Genomic DNA, 26,010 nt, shown 5'->3' with positions numbered 1-26,010 from the left:
CATGAGCAGGAGAGGAGCAGAGAGAGGGAGAGACAGAATCTGAACCAGGCTTCAGGCTCCGAGCTGTCAGCACAGAGCGCACCACGGGGCTCGAACCCCCGAACTGTGAGATCGTGACCTGAGCTGAAGTCAGATGCTTAGCCGACTGAGCCACCCAGCCACCCTGTAAGCTAAAGCTTATTTTAAATTAAGTGTAGATAGTGGAAAAAAACTGAAATCAAAACCTCAGATGATAGAACATAAGATGTGGGGGGAGGGGGGAGACGAAGAAGGGACAGTACATACAATATTCTTGACTTCTGATATGGAAGAATATATTGAAAAATGATAGAAGACTTGTCTAACACTCTTAACAACTCAATCTTACAAAGACGTTAAAATGTCATATTGACAGAGAACCCACACTCTTAAAAAATGGGCAGGGGGCGCCTGGATGGCTCAGTCAGTTAACTGTCTTTGACTTGGGTCGTGACCTCACAGTTTGTGAGTTCAGGCCCTGTGTCAGGCTCCTTGCTGACAGTATGGAGCCTGCTTGGGATTCTCTTTCTCTCTCTCTCTGCCCCTCCTTCACTCTCTCTCTCTTTCTCTCCCTCCCTCTCTCTCTCTCTCAGAATAAATAAACTTTAAAAAATAAAATAAAATAAAAAATGGGCAGAATAATCATAAAAAAAAATTGACCTTTTGTTGGGTCATAAAATAAAGTGAACTAATTCCTGAGAAAAATAATCACATGAGTTGCACACCCTAACCAGAATAAAATGAAACTCAAAACGAAAACAGAAGTGTAATCTAACATTTTCTAAATTCTCAAAATTTCTCACCCTTTTCTAAAAATTTGGCGTGAAGATGAAATCAAAATTGTTGGCTCATTAGCAAGAAGGACGATGGAAGCACCGCACAGGCGCCGACAAGTCCTTCCTCTGACTCGGGGGTGGGGGTGGGGGGGATGGGGGGGAAGCTTTCACTGGGTGAGAAACTGCAGTTTCAAATTGGACTGGATCAAACTGGAATGTTCAAGAATCTGCCCGAATTATAGTTAAGGAACAGGACAGGGAGAGTCCGCAAAGGAAAATAAGAAAAGGCAGGAGGGAAGAGGACGGTGCAAAGACCGCCCACGCTACTACTCCTGCCGGTTCCCACGGAGTCCAGCCCATTGAACAAAGGAGCCACATGGGCGTGGCTTATGTAATTGAAAGAAATAAGAATTCGGCTTTAAAACTTACTGAAGAGGCCCTCTAAAATACAGCTGCTTTCCTTCTTCATTTGTTCTAGATTTGGGCATCCCAGACTCCATTCCGCCCTGGTTCCTCATAAGCTTTTTCAAGGGGGCTCTTCCATTAGTGACGAGTTTGTATTTTTCCCATTTACAAGACTCTATCAAGAATAACATCAGACTGTGGCCTGTGTTTTCAGTCTTTCCTCAGCCTTACAGTTCTTGAGGCTAAGATTTTTGAGCTCAACACAGACTCCAAACTTAGGATGACTACCAACTTCAAGGCTTGTAGCAATGGCCTCTTAACAGATTAGATGATTTGCATTTCCAGTGTGCTGAAATAGGGGGGAAGAATGACCCGTTCCCTTTCTTTCCACCTTGTACTTTAATGATTTGATACCACTTTGGAATTGTTTGGATTCATTAGCTGAATCTTGGACAAACCCAAAGAGTAAGCATATTCTTTCTATTATCCACAATATTTGCAACTAGTTTATCGTCGTCCATTTACCAAGGCTCTCACCTCCAATCCCTTGACTACAGGCTGTATAATATATAGATTACTGAACTCTTTCTAGTCTTTTTAGTTCATTCCAGTCCAATTTAAAACTGTAATCTTTCACCCAGGTTGCAGTGGTTAAAGGTAGAAAATCTAGGCTTGCTTTACTGGGATTTTTTTTCCGTATAATCTCAGGAGAGGCTTGCTAATATATACTTTTTAAATCATTTGCGGATTGGAGCGCCTGGGTGAGCGCCAATTTCAGCTCAGGTCACGATCTATAGTTTGTGAGTTCGAGCGAGCTCTGCGTTGGGCTCTGTGCTGAGCCTGCTTCAGATTCTGTGTCTCCCTCTTTCTGCCCCTCCACCGCTTGGGCTCTGTCTCTCTCTCTCAAAAATAAAATAAACGTTAAAAAAATGTTTTTTAATTATTTGCAGATGAAATGAAATGAAATTTGCACCACTGTCATCTATGGTGCAAAACTCTGGGGTCTGGATTGCCCATTCGTTGATGTATAGATCTAGGTTTTCTGAGGGAGAAAATAACACAAACAAACAAAAATGGCTTCCCTCTATTCGTAAGTACTGCCTTAGCATCCCTTTGCACTGCCATGGGCAGTCTTCAGCCTAGGGACAGGTTCTACTCTTAACACATCTCAACTTAAACAGATTTCAATCATACCATCAGCTCATCCAACTGTTAAAGTGTGTGGGCCTGCTTGCTCCTAATCAGAAACATAGGACATATGCAATGCAAATATTTGTCAAGAATAAAATCTATTTTGAAGTCACTGACATCAAATACTTAAGTCTCTGATATAAGAAATAATATTTATAGAATACTGTCTGAAGGATATATGGTTCTAGATACTCTGTCTAAAACATAAAACACAGATGTGTCTTTTTTTATACTATAGCACCTTAATAATATATATTTTGACAACACAGCATGTATTTATATTAAAGATTATTGGAATTAATTTTTAAGGAAATCAGTATAAGGAATAGACATGCTTTACCTTAAGAAATGTTTTATTTTTTATCCTATACACTGTGTAAATTACATAACTGATTTCCCTCTCTGGATCAGCTGTTAGAAACTTAGAGTATTCAGCTTCAAGTCAAGTCATTGAACTAACTGAGCTAACTCATTCAGCTTTAAGTTAAATTCATTGTGATAAATTCTAAAGAGTGCGTGGATCCCCCTCCCCCACCCCCTGGCCATGGCATACATTTAACTCTCGGTTTTATTTTTTTTTTCTTTCTCTCTCTTTTTCCTTTGCCATGCTCTTGTGACTCATTTGCTTCCATTGTACATTATGTTATTTTAAGATATCTCAAACCCTTTCTAGAACAATGGGAAGTATAAATAAAATTTGAGGATAAAAAGGTTTGGTGTGGTTAACATGATTCATTAACACAATGCAATGGCAACTTCATGCACAGTGTTAGTCCTTCTCAGTTTTTCTGGTGTCATGTGGATGCTAGCTGAATATATAAGACCCACAATTACACTGAATTTATAATTAAGCAAGTCAAGTGTATAAAGGATAGCACTTGCTTTTACTCCTCAAGGCTTGAATGACGCAAGACCAAGGAAAATGGCAAAATGGCTGGGTAACCGCATAACGCTTATAATATTGTCGCCATCACATAGTCGTCACTTTAGAGGAAAAACCATCGACGGGTCCAACAAAAATGCAGGAATGTTCAGGCTAAGTGTGTTGAATGATAAGAGGTAGTGGTCAGATAAGATGGGATCTGGAGAAGGTATTCTCAACTGCAGAAGCTATTTCTGGCTGCTGAGTGAATTTGGCATAGGGCTGGAATAAGAAGAAGGGAACTGACTTCTTTGAAAGAGTGGAAGGAAGGACATTTTCAGAGCCTCCAATATATGGCGGGTATACACCACAGGCGCTGCTCAATGACTGAACTAGCTCCATATTTCCCTCTAGTGGTGTTAATGCTCATCATGTTCCCACATGCCCTGCTATGGGGGGGGCACCCGATTTCTCCCAATTTGGAAGCTACTAAAATAATGTGATATTCTTCTAACTGTAACTTGAAATTTTAATTTTAAACTTCCTTGGGTATTTAAAGCAAACATATAGAGTGTTTACCATGTGTCAGGCACTATCCTAAGAACCTCAGGAACACTAACTTACCATAACAATCCTATGAAATAGTTACTATCACTATCTCTATTTTACAGATGGGGAAAATGAGTCACGGAACTTTCCAAAGGTTACACAGCTATTCCATATGGTCCCCAGAACACACTGTGGATTGGCAGGAGTAAGGGAACACACATATGCATTAAACTCAAATTTAGTAATGCAAAAACACAAGAAGTAACAGAGTAAAGAGAGGCCACCCAATCAGGGATTTGGGAATTTGGAGTTCAAGTTGTCTCTCTGCTAGGGGTTAGCTTGTGTAGATGAGGTGGTCACAAACTCCTTGGGCTGTAAAAAAACCTTAAAAAGTCTCAACAGTCCATGCTAGCCTTAACTGCTAATTTTATAATTAAAATTTGCCCCCAAGATGGGGCACCTGGATGGCTCAGCCGGTTGAGCGTCCGACTTCGGCTCAGGTCATGATCTCACGGTTCGTGAATTCAAGCCCTGCGTTGGACTCTGTGCTGACAGCTCGGAGCCTGGAGCCCACTTTGAAATCTGTGTCTCCCTCTCTGCCCCTCCACCACTTGCATTCTCTCTCTCTCTCTCTCTCTTTCAAAAATGAATACACATTAAAAAAAATTTGCCCCCCAAAATGGACCCTTCTACAGGTGATTCAGTCATAACACACCACTACTCACAAGCAAGATACTTACGACAACTCTGGTATATATTTCTTCCGCAAAATCGAGGTTCTGGAATTTGTGTTCTACAGGAAACGTGTACTTGGTCAGCCAGTCCAAAAGTGGCAGGTCTACATTACTCCCAGCAAAAGAATACTGAGCGGCATGGATGTGCGTATCAACCAGCCCAGGCATGAAAAACTCACTGGAAATTAATACGAGAGGAAAAGAACTTTAACACCATCTTCAGTCATTTTCCATATCTTTAAATCACATCTTCTGTCAACAATGATTTAATTGTTCACCCCACACAGGTTTAGAGCTGATGCAACCAGAGGGCTGTAAATTCCCCTGTTATCTAGAGATCAAGAAACAACAGTAAGGCTCTGCTGGGAGAGACACGGCTCCTCTGTTAAAACGGCTGGTGTGAGGTTAACCAAAGATGACAAAGGGGAAAAAGCACAGCACGGAGTAGAAGCAAAGCAGTCGTGGACCAAGACACCTCACGACTTTGTTCTCACGACTGGAAGGGTATCGATGGCGAGCAAAGATGAGAAAGAAGGTCTTGAAAACATCTAGAGCCCTGCTGAGGAATTACTCCCAAGTCACTAAGGATGACTGATGATGACACACACACAGTGGCCACAATTTTAGACCCAGTGGTCACCTGACCTTGGCTGACTGAAAGAAATCTAGTCTTTTCCCATGTGATGTAGGGGCTGAGTTCTGAAATAGAAGCAGCAATGCACACTGAGGCTGGTTAGGGGCAGGCAATCTTAGGAGACGAGACTATCAACCCTTCCCCAGGTGCTGCTGATCTCTCTTGCTGTTACCTTGGCCCTCCAACTGATTTTCACATGTCTACTGATTCTTACAACAGAAACTTCTGGAAAGATGTTTTTTTAAAGAGTTTTCAGAGGCATTCCCCACAAAATCGAGACAAACCAAAACTAACGGCTTTTCTAAAGAACGAATCCAGTTCACTGGTGTCTATTAAGTGTCTAAACATATCCCAACAGATATTTGTTAGAAGACAGTATGCGCCACCACCCTGAGAAAATACTAATTACATTTTAATGTACATAAAGAACTTGAGCTCAAAACTTGACATAACAAAGAATTCCTTATTCTACCAATTCAAATGTATACCACCTAGGTGGAAGACAAAACCAGGGCCGCCTATAAAATGCTTTAGTTTCAGGGGCGCCTGGGTGGCTCAGTGGGTTAAGCATGTGACTTCAGCGCAGGTCATGATCTTGCAGTTCGTGGGTTCAAGCCCCACATCAGGTTCTGTGCTGACAGCTCAGAGCCTCGAGCGTGCTTCCGATTCTGGGTCTCCCTCTCTCTCTGCCCCTTCCCTGCTCGCGCTCTGTGTCTCTGTCTCTTTCAAAACTAAATGAACATCTTTAAATGCCTCATTTTTAGAGCAGTGGGAACTAGGAATGGGTAGTGCTACTGCTGACAGTGGTAGCAGCAGGGAATTTTCTTGACAAGGTGCATGTACTGGGCACTGGGCACCGCACCTACATGCATCATCCTACTTGTGGAAGGCGGCTGATTATAGGGATTCGATATATACATTCTTGACTCAGCCTGCTTGATTTTGAATGCAGACCCTGCCATAAATCAGCAGTGGGATAATCGATGTGTTTTGTGAATCAGTTTCCCCTTATGTAAAAGGGAGACAGCAGTAGCACCATAGGGTTGACGTGAGGATTGTTAGCATGTGCTAAAACGGTGCCTAGATAATAAAAAGCATTCAAAAAGAAAAAAAGCAGTAGTTGTTATGATGATGTAATGCTCACAACAAACTTACGAAGTAGTGTTGTTATCTTCATTTACACAAGAGAAAACTGAAGCTCGGGAAACATGAGTAGCTTGGAAAAAAAGCAATCATTCAACTAGTCTAGGAAGTTTGGTCTGCAGACTCACTACTCTTGGTCACTACCCTCCACATGACTGAACTCTTAATGCACTCTGGCAATGGAGAGCAGTGACCAGCTAGCATGGCAAGAAGGCAGCAGGAAGCGAGTCTACAATGTGGGGCATGAAGAGAGGGAGGATGAACTAGGGATTCCTCTCAGGCCTGAGTCACTGACCTCTCAGGATAACCCAGTCCTTGGGACCTTTACTGTCTCCACTACCACACAGTGAAATGGTGGTATGATTTCTTTATGTAGTTGAATCGTTCAATCAAATAATATTTCCCAAGTATGTGATACGTTTAAAAAAAAACTCTCCTAAGCCTTCTGGAAAGTCCAAAAAGAAATAAGGCATCTTGTCTCCAAACAGATTATAACCTGGTTGAGCAGATTAGGGGTGAGTGAGGATATCTCTGTGTGTGGTGTGTGTGTGTGTGGGGGGATGTTGTGAGAGAGCTAGAGAGAAAAAAAGAAGTAAATGTGGTCATAATATAAAAGATCTTAGTGAACAATTTCACTCCTAGTGATTTACCCAAGTGAAATAAAACATATGCTTACAAAAACAAAAACAGGGTACAAAAATATTTATAGCAGCATTATGTGTACTAGCCTCAAATTGGAAACAATCCAAATATCACAGGAAAACAAAGAAACAAACTGCTGTATATTGACACAATGGAATGCTATTTGGCAATGAAAAAGAAAGAACTACTGATATAAACAATAATATGGATGCATCTCAATACATTATGATGGATGGAAGAATCCAGACACAAGACTTCTTGGTTTATTCCATCCATACGACATTCAAAAACAAGCAGAAGTGATCTATGTGATAGAAAAAAAATTAAACAGTGGATGAGGGGGTGGAGAGTGACTGGAAAGGACACAAAGGAACTTTCTAGGCTGATAGGAATATTTTATATCTTTCTTGGTGTGTTGGTTACATATGTAGACATGCTTATCAAAATTTATCAATTCACATCCCTAAGATCTATGCACTTTACTACATAAAAAATGTTTCAAAAACAACAACAGTCAAAAAAAAGTGTCTTTAAAAAGAGTCTTGAAGAGTCAATTAAGTGAATTAATTGGTATTGGTTATTCTGGGGTGCCTGGGTGGCTGAGTTGGTTAAGCATCTGACTCTTGACATCAGCTCAGGTCATGATCTCACAGTTCGTGAGTTAGAGCCCCACATCAGTCTCTGCACTAACAGTGCAGAGCCTTCTTGGGATTCTCTCTCTCCCCTCTCTCTCTGACTCTACCCCACGTACTCTCTTTCTCTGAGAATAAATAAACTTAAAAACATTTTGTATTGGTTATTCTGTACCCAAGAGAGAGGGGATTGAGATGGTATTTGTTACATTTTTTTTCCTTCTCTTTTGCAGAACTGTGACATATTGAACCACAGGTTTAGGACAGAAATCGGGTGGTGCCAGGCATGTGTTGGGAGATTCCTTCCATCTCCCAACCGTCACATTTCTAAATAAAGATTATGGTGATAGGAACAAAAGGAAAAGATGAATACAAAAGAAAAACCTTGACATTTTATCAGGTCCGGGAAGCAAAGGAGAGGAATGAGTTCAAGAGAGAGTTTTTGAGCATGTGATGCTGAACATATGATACAAAGGGCAGAGAATGTAGGAGGAAACTCCACATTGAGGGAGGGGCGATGTTACGAAGCCTAGGGTCCAAGTGTAACCTCCAAAGCATCAGAAACGTGGGTTAAGAGGTCACAGAAGATGTACAGATGGGATTCAGATTGGAGAGTCTGCCCTGAGCTGCTAACCCTAGAAGCCGGTGGTGCCAGAGACTTCTGTGGAAAAAGAACAAAACTGAATCTTGAGCAGCAGCATCCACTTAAGGAGTAAGAATGAGGAAGAGAAGGCCATGCTCCCTCTGGGCAGATTTGTCAGGAGGACAGAGGGAGACCCAGGAAAGAGGTATGAAGGGCACCAAAGAAAGGAAAGGAGTTCAGGACAGGGAATGGTGTTAAAACTGCAAGGGCGAGTGGTTTCAGGAAAGACTGAGTGCTCTCATTTCGATGCAGTGGTTGGGGGAGACACCCAACTTCACATGGCTTCAGTCCCTCGTTATACCTAGAATGGTTTAGTTACTGTCCTAGGTGCTGAAAAGACACACAGGAACATTGGAAGACGAATGTTAGAGAAAGTACTGGGCGGAGGGAGAGCTCTCTTTAAAAATATTTGGTAGTGAAAGAACGGTAGTGTAGGAGGAGAGGGAAAGTCACGTTTTGTTGAGCACGTTTTTAAGAAAGCAGAGACGAGAGAAGCAAAAGAGATAATTTAGGGTACAACAAATTCAGAGGTGACAGAAGAGCAGGGATTTACTGCATCCTACATGTGACTTTCATCCAGAAGAGCTAACGATTCTTTTGGGGAAACAGGAAGCACTTTCTACTAATGCTTATTAGTAGAAATATTGACATGAGCAATATTCACATATTGCTTATATATGTATCGTGTATGTATCACAGGTATTGATGCATGTGTGAGTGTGGACTGTGAGAGCTGCTCATGAGATCAGAGGTCACTGAGCCCAACTAATCATTTTATAGAGAGAGCAAAAGGAAACTTGGGCACAACACGCTTGTTTTCAGACATGCATCTTGTTAGTGGTGGCCTGGTCGGGATTAGAACTCGGTTCTCCACCGAAGACCTCACTTGCAGCTAAATCATAACTAATGAAAGTCAAGCCGCAGACACAGCAGAGACGAGGCTTTCAAGTGGAAACAGAAAAAGGTGAAACAGCTCTCCTTCCTTCTGCTTTTCAGCTTTCCTCTTTCCAATTTTACTTACTATCTTAATTCCCTTAGAAAAGCTCGGCGTCTCCCCCCTCCCCAGATAAAAACCAATCGACTTCATCTTCCAAACCTGTGGTGCTGGCCAGCCTGTATTAGACTCTGAGGACAAAAAACAAAGTTTGCCCCGATATACACTTGCCAGAACATCCACCCATGTTCTAACCAAGTGGAAAACGTTAATAAAAGCTCAACAGTCAAAACACATGACTGTCTAGAAGGGTCTGAGTTGCCCAATCTGTTTGTACATCATTGTCAACCTTCATTAACCTGCCCTGCAGGGGGTGTGATGGTCCCATGGGCCTGGGGAGCCCAGGCCATTTGAAAATGACTGTTTCTTGCACAACAACACAGGCATATAAAACTATCAACAACATTCTGTCTTCATTTAAAATTTTGGTATTTTGTTCATCATGGATTCTTTGCATTAATTTTGATTTTTCAAAATACTGCACCAAACTATTACTTATCTTGATTACTGACTTTTTTTTTTTGCCCTCCCCACCACCCTTAAATTCCTTGCCCAAGGTGAACACCTCACTTGCCTCACCCTAATCTTGGCCCTGCCAATGTCTCTATGGTCCCATAGCCACAATCTGATCCACTTCTATGAAAGCACCACTCAGAGTGTTCCAGATAGTATTTGCATTTAAAAAATCCACATCGTGCTGAGGTAGACCTGTAGGCACAGGAAGTCTGATAAACACGCTGTCAGAGACATCATCTTCTGTGGCATTTAAATTGCTACTTAAAGAAATTCAACTGCACGTATCTCGTGTGTTTGATATAAGAATTACTTTGTATTTTGGAGCACCTGGGTGGCTCAGTCAGTTAAGCATCTGACTCTTGGTTTCAGCTCAGATGGTGATTTCACAGTTGGTGGAATTAAGCCCTGCCTTGGGCTCTGCGCTGACAGCAAGGAGCCTGCTTAGGATTCTCGCTCTCCCTCTCCCTCTCCCTCTGCCCCTCCCCTGCTAGCTCTCTCTCTCTCTCTCTCTCTCTGCCTCTCTCTCTCTCTCTCTCTCTCAAAATAAATAAACACTTTAAAAATAGGATTACCTTGCATTTTAAATATTATTTTTCTGGGGTGCCTGGGTGGCTCAATCATTTGAGTGCCAGACTTTGGCTCAGGTCATGATGGCACAGTTTGTGAGTTCAAGCCCACATCAGGCTCACTGCTGTCAGCAAATAGCTTGCTTTGGATCCTCTGCTCCCCTCTCTCTCTCTGCCCTTCCCCTTCTCATGCCCTTCCTCATGCTCTCTCTCAAAAATAAACATTTAAAAATAAATAAATAAATAAATAAATAAATATTCTTTTTCTTCAAAGACTTCAGTCTTCCACCAAAGTTTACATTTTGTCTTACCTTACCACTTCTCTGTGTGTGGTGCTTACAGGTCCACCAGAATCTACATTTGTTTAATGGACTTACCTCCAAAAGCAGCCTCATAAAGAGGGACAAAAGAATATAAGAGGCCACAGAAGTATTTGCCCTTCCCCCCACCCTCCCACTGCTGAACCACTTGCTTATGGCCTCCCGACTTCCCTCTCTCCCTCTTGTGCACTCCCACCGTTTCTGACCCCATATCCCAAAGGCACACAGGCAGGAATCTTAATGTCCTCAACATTCCTCAACATATATTCTCAAGAAAATCTAGAAAGAGGAAACAGGCAATAACACAGAAGTGGCTGGAATTAGGTCTTCCCTAACCGTGCTGTCAGTAACTGATCCCCAAACCTCCATCCCCTTCCTCCTGGTGGTTTATCTCGCTTCCTCTTTATTTCCTTCACAAAAGGTATCACAACCTATCGCTGGTGTGCTTCTCGTGGGCTGTAAACCCCGCAAGGGCAAAGACTTTATAGACCATTTTCTGCTCCAGATCCTAGTTCTTGCACACAGTTAGCTCAACAAAGGGTTGCTAAAGGAATGAATGAATGATGGCAGACTCCTGTTCTCAAAGTTTCCACCCTACAGCTCCCTGTTCTCTAGTCCCCTCTCAACTCACCCCAGAGGGAAAAAAAAACAAAGCCTCTCTGTCTCCAGGCAGGTGTCTAATTGTCTGAGACTAGTTGACATCACTAGTTGACAGCAAAGGGAAGAAGTTGGCTATGACTTACTGGTTGCTCAGTTCTCTTACTTCGCATGGCCGGAAGCACCACTCTTTGGCCAGCTTTTCCTGTTGAGATGCTTCTTCTAAAAACACTATCTTTAAAAGAAAGAAAGAAAAGAATCGGAAATTAATAAGCCATTGGCATTTGTTGTTGTTAAATGTCTAAATCTTTTAAAAAGAGACTAAACTGTAGCTGAATTGATTTTTAAAGGTGTTCCATACCAAATGGGATAGCGTTCAGAGACAAAAAGACAGGGTTTTGCCTCCGCTTGTCCAAGGAAGTAAGGAAGTTTTTCCTTTTCTGCCTTTCTGTAGGCATAAGTAAGACTTCAAAATTCTAATTTGAAGATATAGGGTATTAAAAATCATTCATTGATATCTATTTCTCCCCCACCCCAGAATGATTGAAGGAAACAATTGTTTATAGAAAGTGTACCTCACTGCAGGTGAATAAAAAATTTTTGTTAGGCTTTTATAGGAAACCCGCATCTAGAGTAGGGTAGTAGTGTATCATGCGGAAGGTTATTGACACAATATGATTGCACATAATAATTGCCCAGTAATCAAATCTTAGCATGACTTATGTTGATGCTCTGGTGCTGGACATCGACCATAAAAAGGGAGGTCTGCTATATTTTTCTAGTACTGTGGATGAGATGCTAATAGAGTGATCTCTCACGCAGGCTTGGGAGCCCTAGGCAACTGCTGGGGAAGCTTGGATGGGCCTCTTCCTCTCTCTTTGTCTGGTTTCCCCATCGCAAACTGGGGGTAACATCAGAGCATACTTCACAGGGCTACTGTAGAAAGTAAATATCATAATTTTGGAAAAGAAATTAGCACATCTCTAGAACATAATAAATGCTAGACACATTATATCTATTGCTGATTTTTTTTAAATACAGTGTTATTGTCTTCTCTATAAAAATGGATTGCAAAGCAAGAAAAAACAAGGAACAATGGAATATATATATACAGGAAATATCCTGCATTTCATTTATAAATGTAATATTGTGAGAATACATGTTTCGTGGAACATAAAATACTGAAAAAACACTGGTAGGTAAAATGTATCTAATTAATTAGAAGCAAGGCAATATAGTGTGGGAAAAATAGTTTGTGGAACTGAAAGTAAAGTAAAATATATGTTGATTTCTCTATTCATTGATGATATGCTTTTTTAAAAATTGGGATTTTTATCAGAAGAGGAAAATAAAAATGTAATTCCTACAAATAAGAAAAAGTAATTTGATGAGTCTAAAAAACATATTTGAATTCATAAGTAAATCAAAACAGATCCATAATTAACTTAAAAAACACAAAAACAGTATTTATCTATAAAACTCAGAGCTGACTCACCATTAAAGACATAAATACATACACATACAAAAACTATACAAAGCACTATATTCACACATTTGAATATATATTTCAAATAAACGTGTTTTTTTAAACATTTATTTATTTTGAGAGGGAGAGAGAGCGCATGGGGAAGGGGCAGAGAGGGAGAGAAGGAATCCCAAGAAGGCTCCGTGCTTTCAGTGGAGAACCAGACGCAGGGCTCAATCTCACGAACCCGTGAGATCATGACCTGAGCTGAAATGAAGAGTTGAAAGCTTAACCGACTGACTCACCCAGGCACCCCTGAAAGAAATCGTTTTTGAAAATATGAACAATCAAAATTTATTCTGGGAAACTGAAGGAACTAGTAACTCTAGAAGAAACTGAGGAAGTTTTTCTAACCCATTAGGGAAGCTCGCGGTTCAGAACCATGATACCTGTCACAAACACAAGTTTCTCCCTCCTAATAATTGGGGCTCTACCCTGAGGACACGATTGTCTCTGTGTTTCTCATGCATCCCGGTCAGGCAATGAGTTTGGTTTCTTCCATACCAACCATGGCCATCTCTAAACCATTTTTCCTTCAGCTCCTTGTAAACTAAATTTCTTTAACACTCACCCCTTCCAGCTTTCAAGACCACCTTTCCTCTCTTTGTTGTTCTCCTTTACCAACCTTTCTCTCATTGTCTACATTTGTCAATGCTTGCCTCACATTCTTTCTCTCCACTCCAAGCCCTGCCTTCATTCCTTAAAAAATCATCATGGATCCTTTCGACACCATGACCACCTATTTCCACGAACCCATCTTCAGTGATTTGCTCGTAAACAAGTGAACAAATGAAGCTCATGAACTTCACACCGTGGTCACACCTTGGACATGTTCATGACTCATAACTGTTCCACCTCCAAAACTCCTGAGTCATACATCTGACAAAAATTACCTCTCTTTCCTGTTTGCCATTTCGACTCCTCCAACCAGTCTTCCACCTGAATTTCCCTTTATCTTCTCCTTTCTACTTTTCCCCAGTCCATCAGTGCTCTTCTTCCACACTGTCCTTGTCTAGCTTAGATTCTACCACCTATTATTTCATATTTCTTACGTCTTAGTCAATACATACCAGGTAGAAGTTTAGCCTTAGCTGAATCCAACTCTCCCCTTCTCTGGGCCGCAGCACATGACATGGTTGATGGAATATCCATAATCTTCAAGGTCCAAAGTGTTCCTATCAACTCCTATCAACTCCTGGCACCCTAAGACATTTCTCTAGCACCGTGGTCTTTACTTTTAGTAAAACTTACAGAAAACGTAATTGCATATCCACCAACAGATCATTAAAAGTGCTTTTTCACTGATATATTAATAGTAATTTTTATCAAATAACTCAGAAGGAATTGAAAAAATTGAGAGATACTGCTATAACAAAGCCCTTCTCAATCCCACCCACTTGATCCATGTGAAAATATTTCTCAGCACTTATATGCATAAAAATGGAAAATAAGGGGCCGCCTGGGTGGCTCAGTTGATTAAGCATCTGACTCTTGATTTCAGCTCAGGTCATGATCTCATGATTTGCAGGATCAGGCTCTGCACTGATGGCTTGACCCTGCTTGGGATTCTCGCTTTCTCCCCCTCTCTCTGCCCCTCTTCAGCCCGTGCACTCTCTCTCTCTCTCTCTCTCTCTCTCTCTCTCTCTCTCTCACTTTCTCTCTCTCAAAATAAATAAATATTTTTTAAAAAGGAAAATAAAAAATAATTGATGCTACTCCTATTTCATTCAACCGACAAGTTAACACTCATCCAGAGATATATTATCTACTTGGAGGGGAAAAAAAGCTTTTTTATTTTACATCTAACAAATTATCTTATAGCCCCAGGGAATTTTAAATACTTTTATGCACAAAAATCTAACTGCAGTGGTTGATCAATAAAAGACTTTCAAATGTAAAATTATATTGCATTAGCATAGACTCTGTAAGGAAAGTAGAATAGAGTTAGTAATTCAAGAAGAAAAGGGGACTATACAGCATTTCAGATCATTAAGAAGAAGAGAGCTCATGATTTTTTTTAAAAAGTAGATTAAGATAGATATCAAATCACTGTATTTTTATTCTGTTAGATACATTTTAAAAGTAATGTCACAGTTCAATTTTAACACATATATGTTTACAATCTGCAAAAAATTACGGGCTTTTTATGTATTTAAGTTATTTTTGAGAGAAAGGGAGCAAGCACATGCACACATGTGCAGGAGTGGGAGAGGGGCAGAAGGAGAGAGAGAGAGAGAGAGAGAGAGAGAGAGAGAGAGAGAGAATCTTAAGCAGGCTCCACACCGAGCGTGGAGACCAACATGGGGCTGGAGCCCACGACCCTGGGGTCATGACCTGAGCCAAAATCAAGAGTCAGAGGCTCAACCGACTGAGCCACTCAGACGCCCCTGTTCTTTAAATACCATTGGAGGGGTGCCTGGGTGGCTCAGTTGGTTGAGTGTCCTACTTCAGCTCAGGTCATGATCTTGTGGTTTGTGAGTTTCAAGCCTGCATCAGGCTCACTGCTCTCAATGCAGAGCCCTCTTCAGATCCTCTGTCCCTCTCTCTCTCTCTCTGCCTCTCCCTGCTTGTACTCTCTAAATAAAAAAATAAATAAATAAATAGGACATTTAAATACCATTGGAAACCTGGGTTGGAGACAGCTTTAATTCACAAATCAAGTACTTAATTAATAGATTGCTTTCTTGTTCTTATTCATGTATTCACTCAACAATTATTGCCTGCATGTAAATAAATTGATAGGTGAATATCAGATATATTGCATAGATTAGTGAGTGCTGTGATGAAAAATAAATCAAGGTAAATGGATGAGATAAAAAGTGGGGTGTGATGGATGTCTCTGAGAAATGATGTTTGGGCACAGATTTACATGAAGGGAGGGAGTAAAACACTTGATATTCTGGGAGGAGCATTCCAGGCAGAGGGAACAAATCAGCACAAAGGCTCTGATATGTTATTCAAATTTAATTTAAATTGGATGCTTGGCAAGTTTTGAAACATCAGGGATACCAGTGGGGATACACGACAAGGACCAGAAGAGTAGAGATGGTAGCCGGGGCTTTGTAGATCATGGTACAGGCTTGAGATTTATTTTTAAGAAGCATCTAAAAGTATTTTGGAAAATGAATGTGGCAAAGTTATCAAATATCACTGAGATTCTCTTTATGGGACAATGCTCTTTCATCCTGAGTTTTTCTGGGCGTATGTGGCCATTCAACCACGTCTTCAATCTTTCACCATTTAATGAGTGCCTGTTATAACCCACGCACTTCCTCCACAAGCCACGGATTAGGTGGGCTGTCTGGCACATACAGAAATCAATAAAAACCAAGTTTCATAAAATCATAGATGGTGCCAGCTCACTGCAACCTTCTCATCTGACCTCCTTGTTTTCCAGATGAGGAAATTGAGTCCCTTCTGTTAAGCAAACAATTCCAATTCTCTTATTTGAAACTGTGACTATTTAGGATGGGCAATAACAAGAATGTCAGCAATACTAAAGCCAAAAGTAGATGAGTAATGGCTGTTAGCTAGTGAAAAAAATCTTTGCAAGATAGAGGCTTCAAACACCAGATGGTAAATTTGGGCAAGATGTTTGTTGCTATGAACAGAGTAAACTGCTCTTCAGGCCATTGTGAAATAGCTTGCCCATCCAACTAAATAAGGTAACATATATTGCAACCCATTACATAAAATCCACCCTTAGGCCCTGTAATGGGAAATAAGATCAGATCAAAAACATGAGGTTTCAAAGATTTCTGAATCTTTTGGACGGAGATGAAAATCACCATATTAGCTCAATTCACCACAAACAGATTAATGGAAAAGAAAGACAAAGTGTGATTACCTTAAAAAGGCAAAACAAACAAAAACTTGTCAGCTTATAGAGGTAGAACTGAACAAACTCATGTTACAAAGGCACCAAATGGCGGCGTGGGGAACTTACACATTCAGATCTGATATTCTCATGTCACAGGTGAGGAAACGGACCAGGCTATATAACTTGTTGAAGGTCACGAGGCAAGCCAGGAGTATCTGCTTGACTCGACCCGTCTTATGGATTCTCCCAGACCTTTTATGATTGTTTCTGCAATAGTATTAACTAAGGGTCAGCAAACGTTCTATGAAGGGCCATATAGTAAATATGGACCACATTGTCTATGTGGTAAGTACGCAGCTCTGTCATGTAGCACAAAAGCAGTCCTGGATAATAGATAGGCCTGGCTATTTTGCAATGAAACCTTATGTATAGAAAAAAATTTGCATTTTATATAATTTTTACTTGTCATGAAAATTTCTTCTTTTCCAATCATTTAAAATGTAAAAATTATATTAGCTCACTGGCCATATATAATCAGTCAGTGGGCTGTATTTGACCTGTGGGTCGCAGTTTGCCAAGCTTTGCTGCAGACTCCTAAAAAGACTCATGGATGTTATAATCATATAATTTGAAAACCATCTCAGTGGCTTACACTAACATTTTCAAAAAAAGCTTTATCTCAATTTATGATTGGTTTTTCAATTGGCAATAACTTTTACCAATTATTCCTTTAACTTTAGCGTTTGATAAAATACTCTTGGAAAAGTATACTTTCTGGCTACCTTATAAAACCTGATTTTGCTATAGAAATACAGATATTTTTCAATAGATTAAAAAAGTAACTTCAGTAATTCTTGTGATCTAATGGCATTGTAAATGATTCGTTGGCACTTAGTAACTTTTTAGTACAAAAATAAAACATTCTAAAATTATGGGACATCTGATAATAAAAATATTCTTATTAAATGTGCTTACCATGTACGACACTGTCCTACACACTTTACCTGTGTTAACTCATTTTAACTTCACAAGAACCCTATGAGGTAGGTACTATTATTAACCTCATTTCACAGATGAGAAAAGTCAGGCATAGGTATGTTAACTATTTTACCCAAGATTACACAGCTGGTAGGTATCTAAAATTTGAACTATAGTCCCTGTCCAGGCTGAGGGCTATTAAGCACCATGCTATACATTTTTTTAAAAATTTTTTTTTTCAACGTTTATTTATTTTTGGGACAGAGAGAGACAGAGCATGAACAGGGGAGGGGCAGAGAGAGAGGGAGACACAGAATCGGAAACAGGCTCCAGGCTCCGAGCCATCAGCCCAGAGCCTGACGCGGGGCTCGAACTCCCGGACCGCGAGATCGCCACCTAGCTGAAGTCGGACGCTTAACGGACTGCGCCACCCAGGCGCCCCAACATTTTTAAAATTGTCTTTCACACAAAATTTTGTTAAAAGCCCTCCCCTTTAATTTCTCTCTCTCTCTTTTTGTTTTGTTGTTTTGTTTTGTTTTTTACAAAATATTTCTTTGTGCTTTTCCATTTCCTTCCCTTCCCTTAATACGTCCCAGACTGTGGGCCTGGTGGGACCAGGAACACAAAGGCAGTCAGGGCTAAAGATGTCATCAGGGCTAAGAAGGCTAACAGGGCCAGAAGAGCTGGGGATGAAGAAGTATAGAGTCAATAAGGCAGGTTAAGAGGACAGGGATGGCTGAGGAGACAGCTACCAGGATCAAGAGATTGATTACACACAGGTAACCAGCAAGTAGGTAAACATACTGTGGTTAATGATAGTATTCTCAGAGGGGAGTTACAAATATAGAAAGGGAAGGCTAGCATATGGTGGTACTGGATTTGAATTGGAGGTACTGGTGTCAACCATGGTTTTTCATTTAGACAGGTCAATAATAAATAAATGGATACATACATACATACATACATACATATACATACATACATAAGTCCTTCCTAAGTCTGTGTGCTGACAGGACTTAGGAACAATGATACTCTGTAGCAATCAGCACCCATAATGCTCAGATCTTGGTTTCTATATACCATTCTCCATTAGAAAGAATCAGATTGACTGCAGCAACGGCTGCAGCAGAGAAAGTACATGACAAATCTGGAATGTAATTTTGTACCAAAAAGGAAGCACTAAAAATATAGTTGAAGAGTGTTAAAAAGTCCACAGGAGCCACTTTGAGGAAGCTCCAGCTAGCCAAATATGGGCCAGTTTTAGCATCTAATAATAGTAATAATAATAGTAATAATAAATTAAATCCCAATGAATAAAATAGGAATCCCTGAGTCCACACAAATGAAGGAAGGAAGGAAGGGAGGGAGGGAGGGAGGGAGGGAGGGAGGAAGGGGAGTTTTTTCTTACAGTAGAACACCAACTAACCCATGTGGAAAGAATAATAGAATTAGAAAATGAGCATTTGGCAGCCATCATTGTAATAAATGACTCATGCAAAAATCATCAATGAATGTTAAAACTAGTGGGTGAAAATTTTGTTGCAGAACAAGATATTTATATAAATCCAAAATATCTCCCCACAAAATTTATTTTACAGAGAAAAATAGTAACTATATGGTAGAAAAGCTTGGTAAATACTACTTTAACTGAACAAAGTTAACATTAAGAATAATGGGATAAATCAACATTGTGTGCCTCCTGCTATGATGCACCAAGAAGAACACAGCTCCATTTCTGTGGTATTCCTGCCAAAAAGTGCATAATCTTACTCTAATCATAAGGAAACACCAGGTAAACCTAAACAGGAAGACATTCTAAAATAAAACAAACAAATTGTCCTGTATTCTTGAAACTTATCCAGGACAAGAAAGACTTGAAGACCTGTTTCAAGTGGAAGACAACTAAAAAATCATGACAAGAACGTGCAACCTGTGATTCTAGTGGGGATCCTGACCCAGAAGAGAGAGAAAGCTATCAAGGACATTGCTGGGTCAATGGACAAGGTTTGAATGGATCTGTGGATAACAGGGCAGAATTAGATCTATGTTAATTTTCTGATCTAGATGATTGTACAAGATTATGTAAGATAGCATCCTTGTTTTTTTCTTTTTAGGAAATATATGATGAAGTATTTAGACTAGAAGAGCATGTCTGTAACTTACTCTCAATTAGTTAAAAATGTGTGTGTGTGTGTGTGTGTGTGTTTGCATATGTATACCTACATATATCTAGAGAAAGTGGGAAAGAACCATGAAGCAAATATGGTTAACATTATAATGTTAACAGTGGGGGACCTGGGTGAAGGCTATATGAGAGTTGTTCATAGTGTTCTTGTAACTTTTTAAAACAATTTGCAGTAACTTAAATATTTAAAAAGTCTTAACTACCAAGCAAACAGTATATTTCTTAGAATTACATATATTTAAGGGCGCCTAGGTGGCTTAGTCAGTTGAGCTTCCAACTCTTGATTTCAGGTCAGGTCATGATGCCAGGGTCATGGAGTCAAGCCCCACATTGGGCCCTGCACTGAACACGGAGCCTGCTTGGGAGTCTTTCCCTCTGCCCTTCTCCCCAGCTCTCATGCTCTCTCTCTAAACTAAATTAAACCAAACTAAATAAAATAAAATAAAATGAAATAAATTAAAATAAAATAAAATAATATAAGAAATACAAATATTCAAATGAAAGTATAAGGACAAGTAAGGACATGATAAACATAAAATTCAGGATAATGGCTCCCTCAGAGGAGGAAGGGAAGGAAAGGGGATGGAAGGGGCATCTGGGAGGCTTTGATTAAAAACAACGGTTCATCATGTCTTCATCTATTACAACCACACAGGCATTATAGCTGTTCTTTTTTATGTGAGCAAATATATGAACAAAAACAAATTATATGCTCATAATAAATGTTAGTTTTTAACTTCAAAATCATATTATATAAAATGCTTACACTGATAATCTGTGGAACACCCAAATGACCAACAAGAAAAACTAAGAGTGGGGTGTAAGCAGCGGGAAAACAGAATGACACGGATCTAACGTTGATAGCACCCAACACCAGCAATCTGAAGTGAGGTCATGTATGTTCCTTCTTTTAGTTATGTGCCCAACCACCTCTACATGCACCAGAGTTTGCAAAAGGCTTTGGGATACAAATTATTATGCCCTAATGTTTTTTATTTCTTAAATTCAAAATCCCCTGATGCCTTAACCAATTTGTGAAATAGGGAAACTGCTAAAATGGTTACAATTATCACAAAACATTGAATCAACTTCACTCCAAATCTCAAAACCAAGGTTAAATGACACATTTGAATCATGAAATCATTAAACAAGCTAACAATTTCAGCTGCTGTCTCACAAAAGACATCTTCAGAAACTAAATTCAGCAAGTGGACAACTGAGTATGAATTTAGGAAAAACACTCATTCTTCTTTTGAGAACCGAAAGGTGATGTCAACTCTCCCCAAAGTTTATCTCAACAGACTGCGGCAGATACATAGCTACTGATAAGAAAATGCAGGTATACACAAAAGTACGGTCTACACAAGTCTATTCCTTTGGGTTTTTTTAAACATGAAATCTGCCTTAGAGACCTGTTATAGGTTGAACTGAGGATCCCTCAAATCCATACACTGAAGTCCTAAACGCCCAGCACCTCAGAATGCGACTGTATTTGAAAATATGGTCTTTACAGACATGATCAAGTTAAAGTGAAGTCAATAGGATGGGCCCTAATCCAACAGGACTGCTGTCCTCATGAAAAGGGGAAATGTGGGAAGTTGATATGACAAAACACAGGGAGAAGATGCCATCCACAAGCCATAGGAAAAGGCCTAGAACAGATGCTTCCCTCACAGCCCTCAGAAAGAACCAACTCTGCTGATACTTTGATCTCAGACTTGCGGCCTCCAGAACTGAGAGACAATAAATTTCTGTTGTTCAAACCACCTGGCTTGTGGTACTTCGTTCTAGTACTCCTAGAAAACTAATAGAAGTCTCTGTAGGAGGAAAGATTGGAAGACTATTCTAGCAAATAAGCAAAGGAAAAACACTGCAGAAACTCTCTTCCTTTGTTTTCTGTAGGCACCTCGTCTGAGAAGCTTGAAGTGGTTAAAGAAAACCAAAACACTAAACTCACTGAAGAACCAAGATTCTGCTATTTAGCAGTTCTGTGAACACAGGCTAATCCTGTACTTTTTCTGACTTACGGTTCTTAAAACCGTGCTGATAACATGTGCCACACTTTTCAATCTTATAAAGGCAAACTATTTTCAAATGGAGATATGTAAAAACAGTCCATGAAGTGTAAAAGCTCTCTGTAAACATAGGTATTATCAATAGTGTTAATATTTGATATGGTAGGAGACGACTGCCATTGCAGTGTGCTTTGATTTCGGAATGGCATCGGATGGCCCCGGAGAGTTAACTTTGTTGGATAAGCTAGAGAAAGGCAAGCTGGGTGACAAAAGAGTTGGAGAATTCATATTAGTTTATATATTCCTACTCAAAGGGTTGATGAATACAATGAGGGACACACGTCTGGAGATGGGGAGAAAGATCAGTAAGCTCCACCCCAGCCTCTTCTTATTAACAGCTTTTAGATATGAAAAAGGTAACAATTTGGAAGGGATAGTTTATTCCCTAGATAGCAACATCAAGTTTTAAAAAGACATCCATGGGCTAAGACTACCAGAGAAAGCTTAACCAGAATGTAAGTAAAACCTGACATTTTCTATTTAAGAAAAATCAAATGCACAAGGTAAAGATGTGTGAGACTTGATAACCACAAGGACCATGAGCTCAAACAAGCTGTGTGGAATAATTGCCCATAAAAACAGATCTAACTAAGGTCAAATGTGTAGAAACACAGGCAACACCTGCTTTGCATGGTTCTGATACTTATCAATTTCAGATACCACGGTTTAGTTGAACAACAACAGTGCCCCAATGGCATGGTTCAAGGTTACCATGTCTACCAGTTACCATGGTCTACTATCTGTTACTGAGTTCGCACACCGACAGCAAAGCATGTAGTTGTGTTACCTCCTTGTCTCCCAGAAATAAACTCACGTGGCATATTATAAAAATAGATCATTGAAAGAATGAATTGCTTAACAACGATGAAAGTACAGCAGAGAAGTGAAAAGCCATAGCACAAGAAGTGCTTAGCATAGCACAAGAATCTAACATAAAGGGAGTTATACAAGAAATAGCTGACCATGGGAACGTTGACATTGCCACCATTGGAGAAATTCTAGATCTACAGCCAGAGGAACTTAGCGGAGGTAGACTTATCAACATAAATGAGGATAGTGATTAAAGATGTCTCAGAAGGCATGGCACCAGCAGTAGCTTCCCATTGAAGGAACTCTCAGAGAAGTAGCTCAAGAGAGATTTCACTACATCGAAGTTCAAGACGTAAAATCTTAGAAGTTGATCCAGAAGGCAATTTGCCAAGGCGAACAAAAGATGTCTGCTCTGTATAATTATTATATAATGAGAAGAGAAAGGCAAGCACTGTCCAAACTACTCTTGCTGTGTTTTTTAATAAAGAAACAAAACACTGTGATTCTCTGTTTCTAATGGTTTAAGGTATCCTAAATGAACACTATTTTTATGGTTTCTTTTCATCTTCCCATGCATTCAGATCAGAAGGAAAATTTTTAGTATTTTAACAAAAGTGTTTAATGATCTCAATAATCATAATTTTCTCATTGATTATTTTTTCTTAGGTTTATTTATTTATTCTGAGTGGGGGAGGGGAAGAGAGAGAGGGAGAGAGGGAATCCCAAACTGTCAGTGTAGAGCCCAACTCGGGGCTTGAAATCTTGAACCAGGAGATTATGACTTAGGCCCATCAAGAGTTGGATGCTTAAACCAACTGAGCTACCCAGGCACCCCTCTCATTGATTCTTAAGATTACTTTGCATGATTTCAGTTTTCACAGTGGTTTTTTTCAGTCTTTCCCTATTGTGCCAAGTGAGGACTGCCTTGTCCTGTCCTTCTAAATTTAGCTTAGGGTACAGAACTAGTTGTTGGTTTGCAGTTGTGGAGGGATGAACTCAATTGAGATGTTTTCAGGAAGGTGACCAGAAGGTGAAAAAACCCTGAAATCAAAACGTGAGGGGAAATTCTGAGTGGAGCTGACAGTATTTTCTCTGAAGAAGAAAGAAATCAAGAAGATTACCCTGGTTGCAGATAATGGACACACCATCACATAAATGTGCCACTCTAGAGAAGCAGAAGTAGTTTCAATATTGGAATGTTCAGCAGAAGAGTTGTCAATTTCATGAATAGAATAAACTTCTAACGATTGAAAGTGGGTATAAATGGAATTCACTGACTCATAACGTAGTGAACTTCTCATAGCTGGAAGTGCTAAGCAGAGGCTGACTGACCATCTGTTAGGTTTGTTGTAGCAGAAATTAATTTCTACACAAGGTGAGAGGGGGAGCTCCCTCCACAACTCAGATTCCGAACATCCATGTGGTGGCTCTAAAACATGTCCACAGATTCTTCAGTGCTCCTCTCTGTCAAAAGGTGGAGTCTAGTTCCCTTCCCCAATCTTGTAGTGGACCAAACTTAGTGATGTGCTTGGAATGAAGCACTCATGATGCTATGTGACTTCTAACGCCAGCTCAGAAAAGAATAGCTTCCACCTGGCTCTCTCACTCTTGCATTATTACTCTGGGGGAAGCCTCCCATCATGCCTTGAGGATACTCAAGCAGTCCTGGGAAAAGCACTTGTGGGGAAATACCACAGGTTGCTGCCAACCACTGTAAGCACCAGCTTATAGTAATGCAAATAAACTTGAAACTTGGAAGTGGATCCTTCAGCCCCAGTCAAGCCTTCAGTCATGGCCAACATCTTCACTGAAGCTCCATGAGAGATGCTTAGCCTGAGCCTCTCAGCTAAACTTCTCCTGAACCCCTGAGGCAAAGGAACTGTGAGGATAGTAAGTTGTTTTAAGCCTCTACATTTGAGGTAATTTGTTACACAGCAATAGTCACCCAATACAATCCATTTTGATCTGAACACTAAGGGTACAATGCAGTCTTGAGAAGCCTACTCACACAGCCTTTTTTTATGCCACTTTCTTTTAATAGATCCAAACCACAACTTCCAAAAATTAGCTCTTATCATTGAAAGATAAGCGATTATACAATGGTAATCTGTTGTAAAAGTACACAGCAGAGAAAGATTCTAAAATGAATTCCTCCCACTCTCCTTGATTATTACCCTACATTCAAATCTGCTGTAAAAGACTAATGCAGACCTCAACCAATAGGCCTTAAAGTTCTCTTTAATAAGCATGAAGTCCTTCAACAAGTTCATCTCTCGGTTGCAAATGGTCAGTGAAACAAGTCCTGAGCCTTTCAATTTTTCATATATAAAGGGACCATCTCTTTTAATATGGCACCATCTGCTCAACCAAACTTAAAGTTCCAACCCAGACTTCTACAAACTCCAGACCCATATATTTGACATTTCCCTTGATATCTCATGAGTATTTCTCACAAAGCACTTCAAAGTCAACATGTTCAAACTGGAATCCATAATCTTATTCCCAAACTTCGTTAGTCCCCTTCCAGGATTCCTGTTCTGGAGAACAAGACCTCATCAATTCACGGTACATTGTAGAAAGTTTTGCCACATCTCTCTCTTATCCTTTGCTTAAAACCTCAATGGCTTCCCACTGCATTTAAGATTGAGAAAAGATTATAACGTGATCTACAGGGCCCTGAGTGGTTTGCACCTATGTGCCTTCCTAGCCTAATCCAATTTCAGCTTAATCCCATGTCTTGCTCCTCACTTCCCTTGCCCTCTCTGCTCCACCATATTGATCCCATTTAGATCCTGTAGGCACCCTACTCTCGCCACCATGGGGCCTTTACACATGACCTTCCTTCTGCATAAACACCTTACTCTATTTTTGCCCAATTAACCCTACTCATATTTCCTATTTAAGTTTAGCTGTCTTTCCTTAGGATGCCTTTCCAGACTACCTCAAATTCCTCATCCCCATCCCCAATGAATGATTCTCAAAGCACCAGGCACCTTCTCTTTGTGGAAAAACATTGTGGTTAAATGTACAAAATCTAGAACCAGGCTGCCTGACCTAAACTCTCTGTGCCTCTTTTCTCATCTATAAAGTGGGGATAATAGGGGCACCTGGGTGGCTCAGTCGGTTGGGTGTCCAACTGTCAATTTTAGCTCAGGTCGGGATTTCGAGGTTTATGAGATGGAGCCTTGTGTTGGGCTCTGCACTGACAGTGTGGGGCCTGCTTGGGATGCTCTCTCTCCCCCTCTCTCTCTCCCTCTATCCATGCTGGTGTGCGTGCGCTCTCTCTCTCTCTCTCTCTCTTTCTCAGAATAAATAAATAAACATTAAAAAAATAAAGTGGGGGGGCACTTGGGTGGCTCAGTCAGTTAAGTGTCCGCCTTCAGTTCAGGTCATGA

General features: G+C 40.2%; 1 protein-coding gene across 1 annotated transcript in view; it reads right to left on the bottom strand.

Annotated features, from left to right (window-relative positions):
- GDA (guanine deaminase) overlaps positions 1–26,010 on the bottom strand; it is a 76,701-nt gene that overhangs the window by 29,483 nt on the left and 21,208 nt on the right. Inside the window, exons 2-3 of the mRNA XM_047097469.1 lie at positions 11,369–11,457; positions 4,542–4,713 (exon numbers count right to left, since the gene is read on the bottom strand). Of these exons, the coding sequence (XP_046953425.1) occupies positions 4,542–4,713; positions 11,369–11,457 (261 nt within the window). The remainder of the gene's footprint in view (positions 1–4,541; positions 4,714–11,368; positions 11,458–26,010) is intronic.

Source organism: Lynx rufus, unplaced genomic scaffold (assembly GCF_022079265.1).
Source record: "Lynx rufus isolate CCGP_SWC_20201006 ecotype Redwood Valley unplaced genomic scaffold, mLynRuf1.p SCAF_10, whole genome shotgun sequence".
NCBI classification, from domain to species: Eukaryota; Metazoa; Chordata; class Mammalia; order Carnivora; family Felidae; genus Lynx; species Lynx rufus.
Note: the sequence above shows the minus strand (reverse complement) of the source record. Positions and strands in the feature narration are given on the sequence as shown.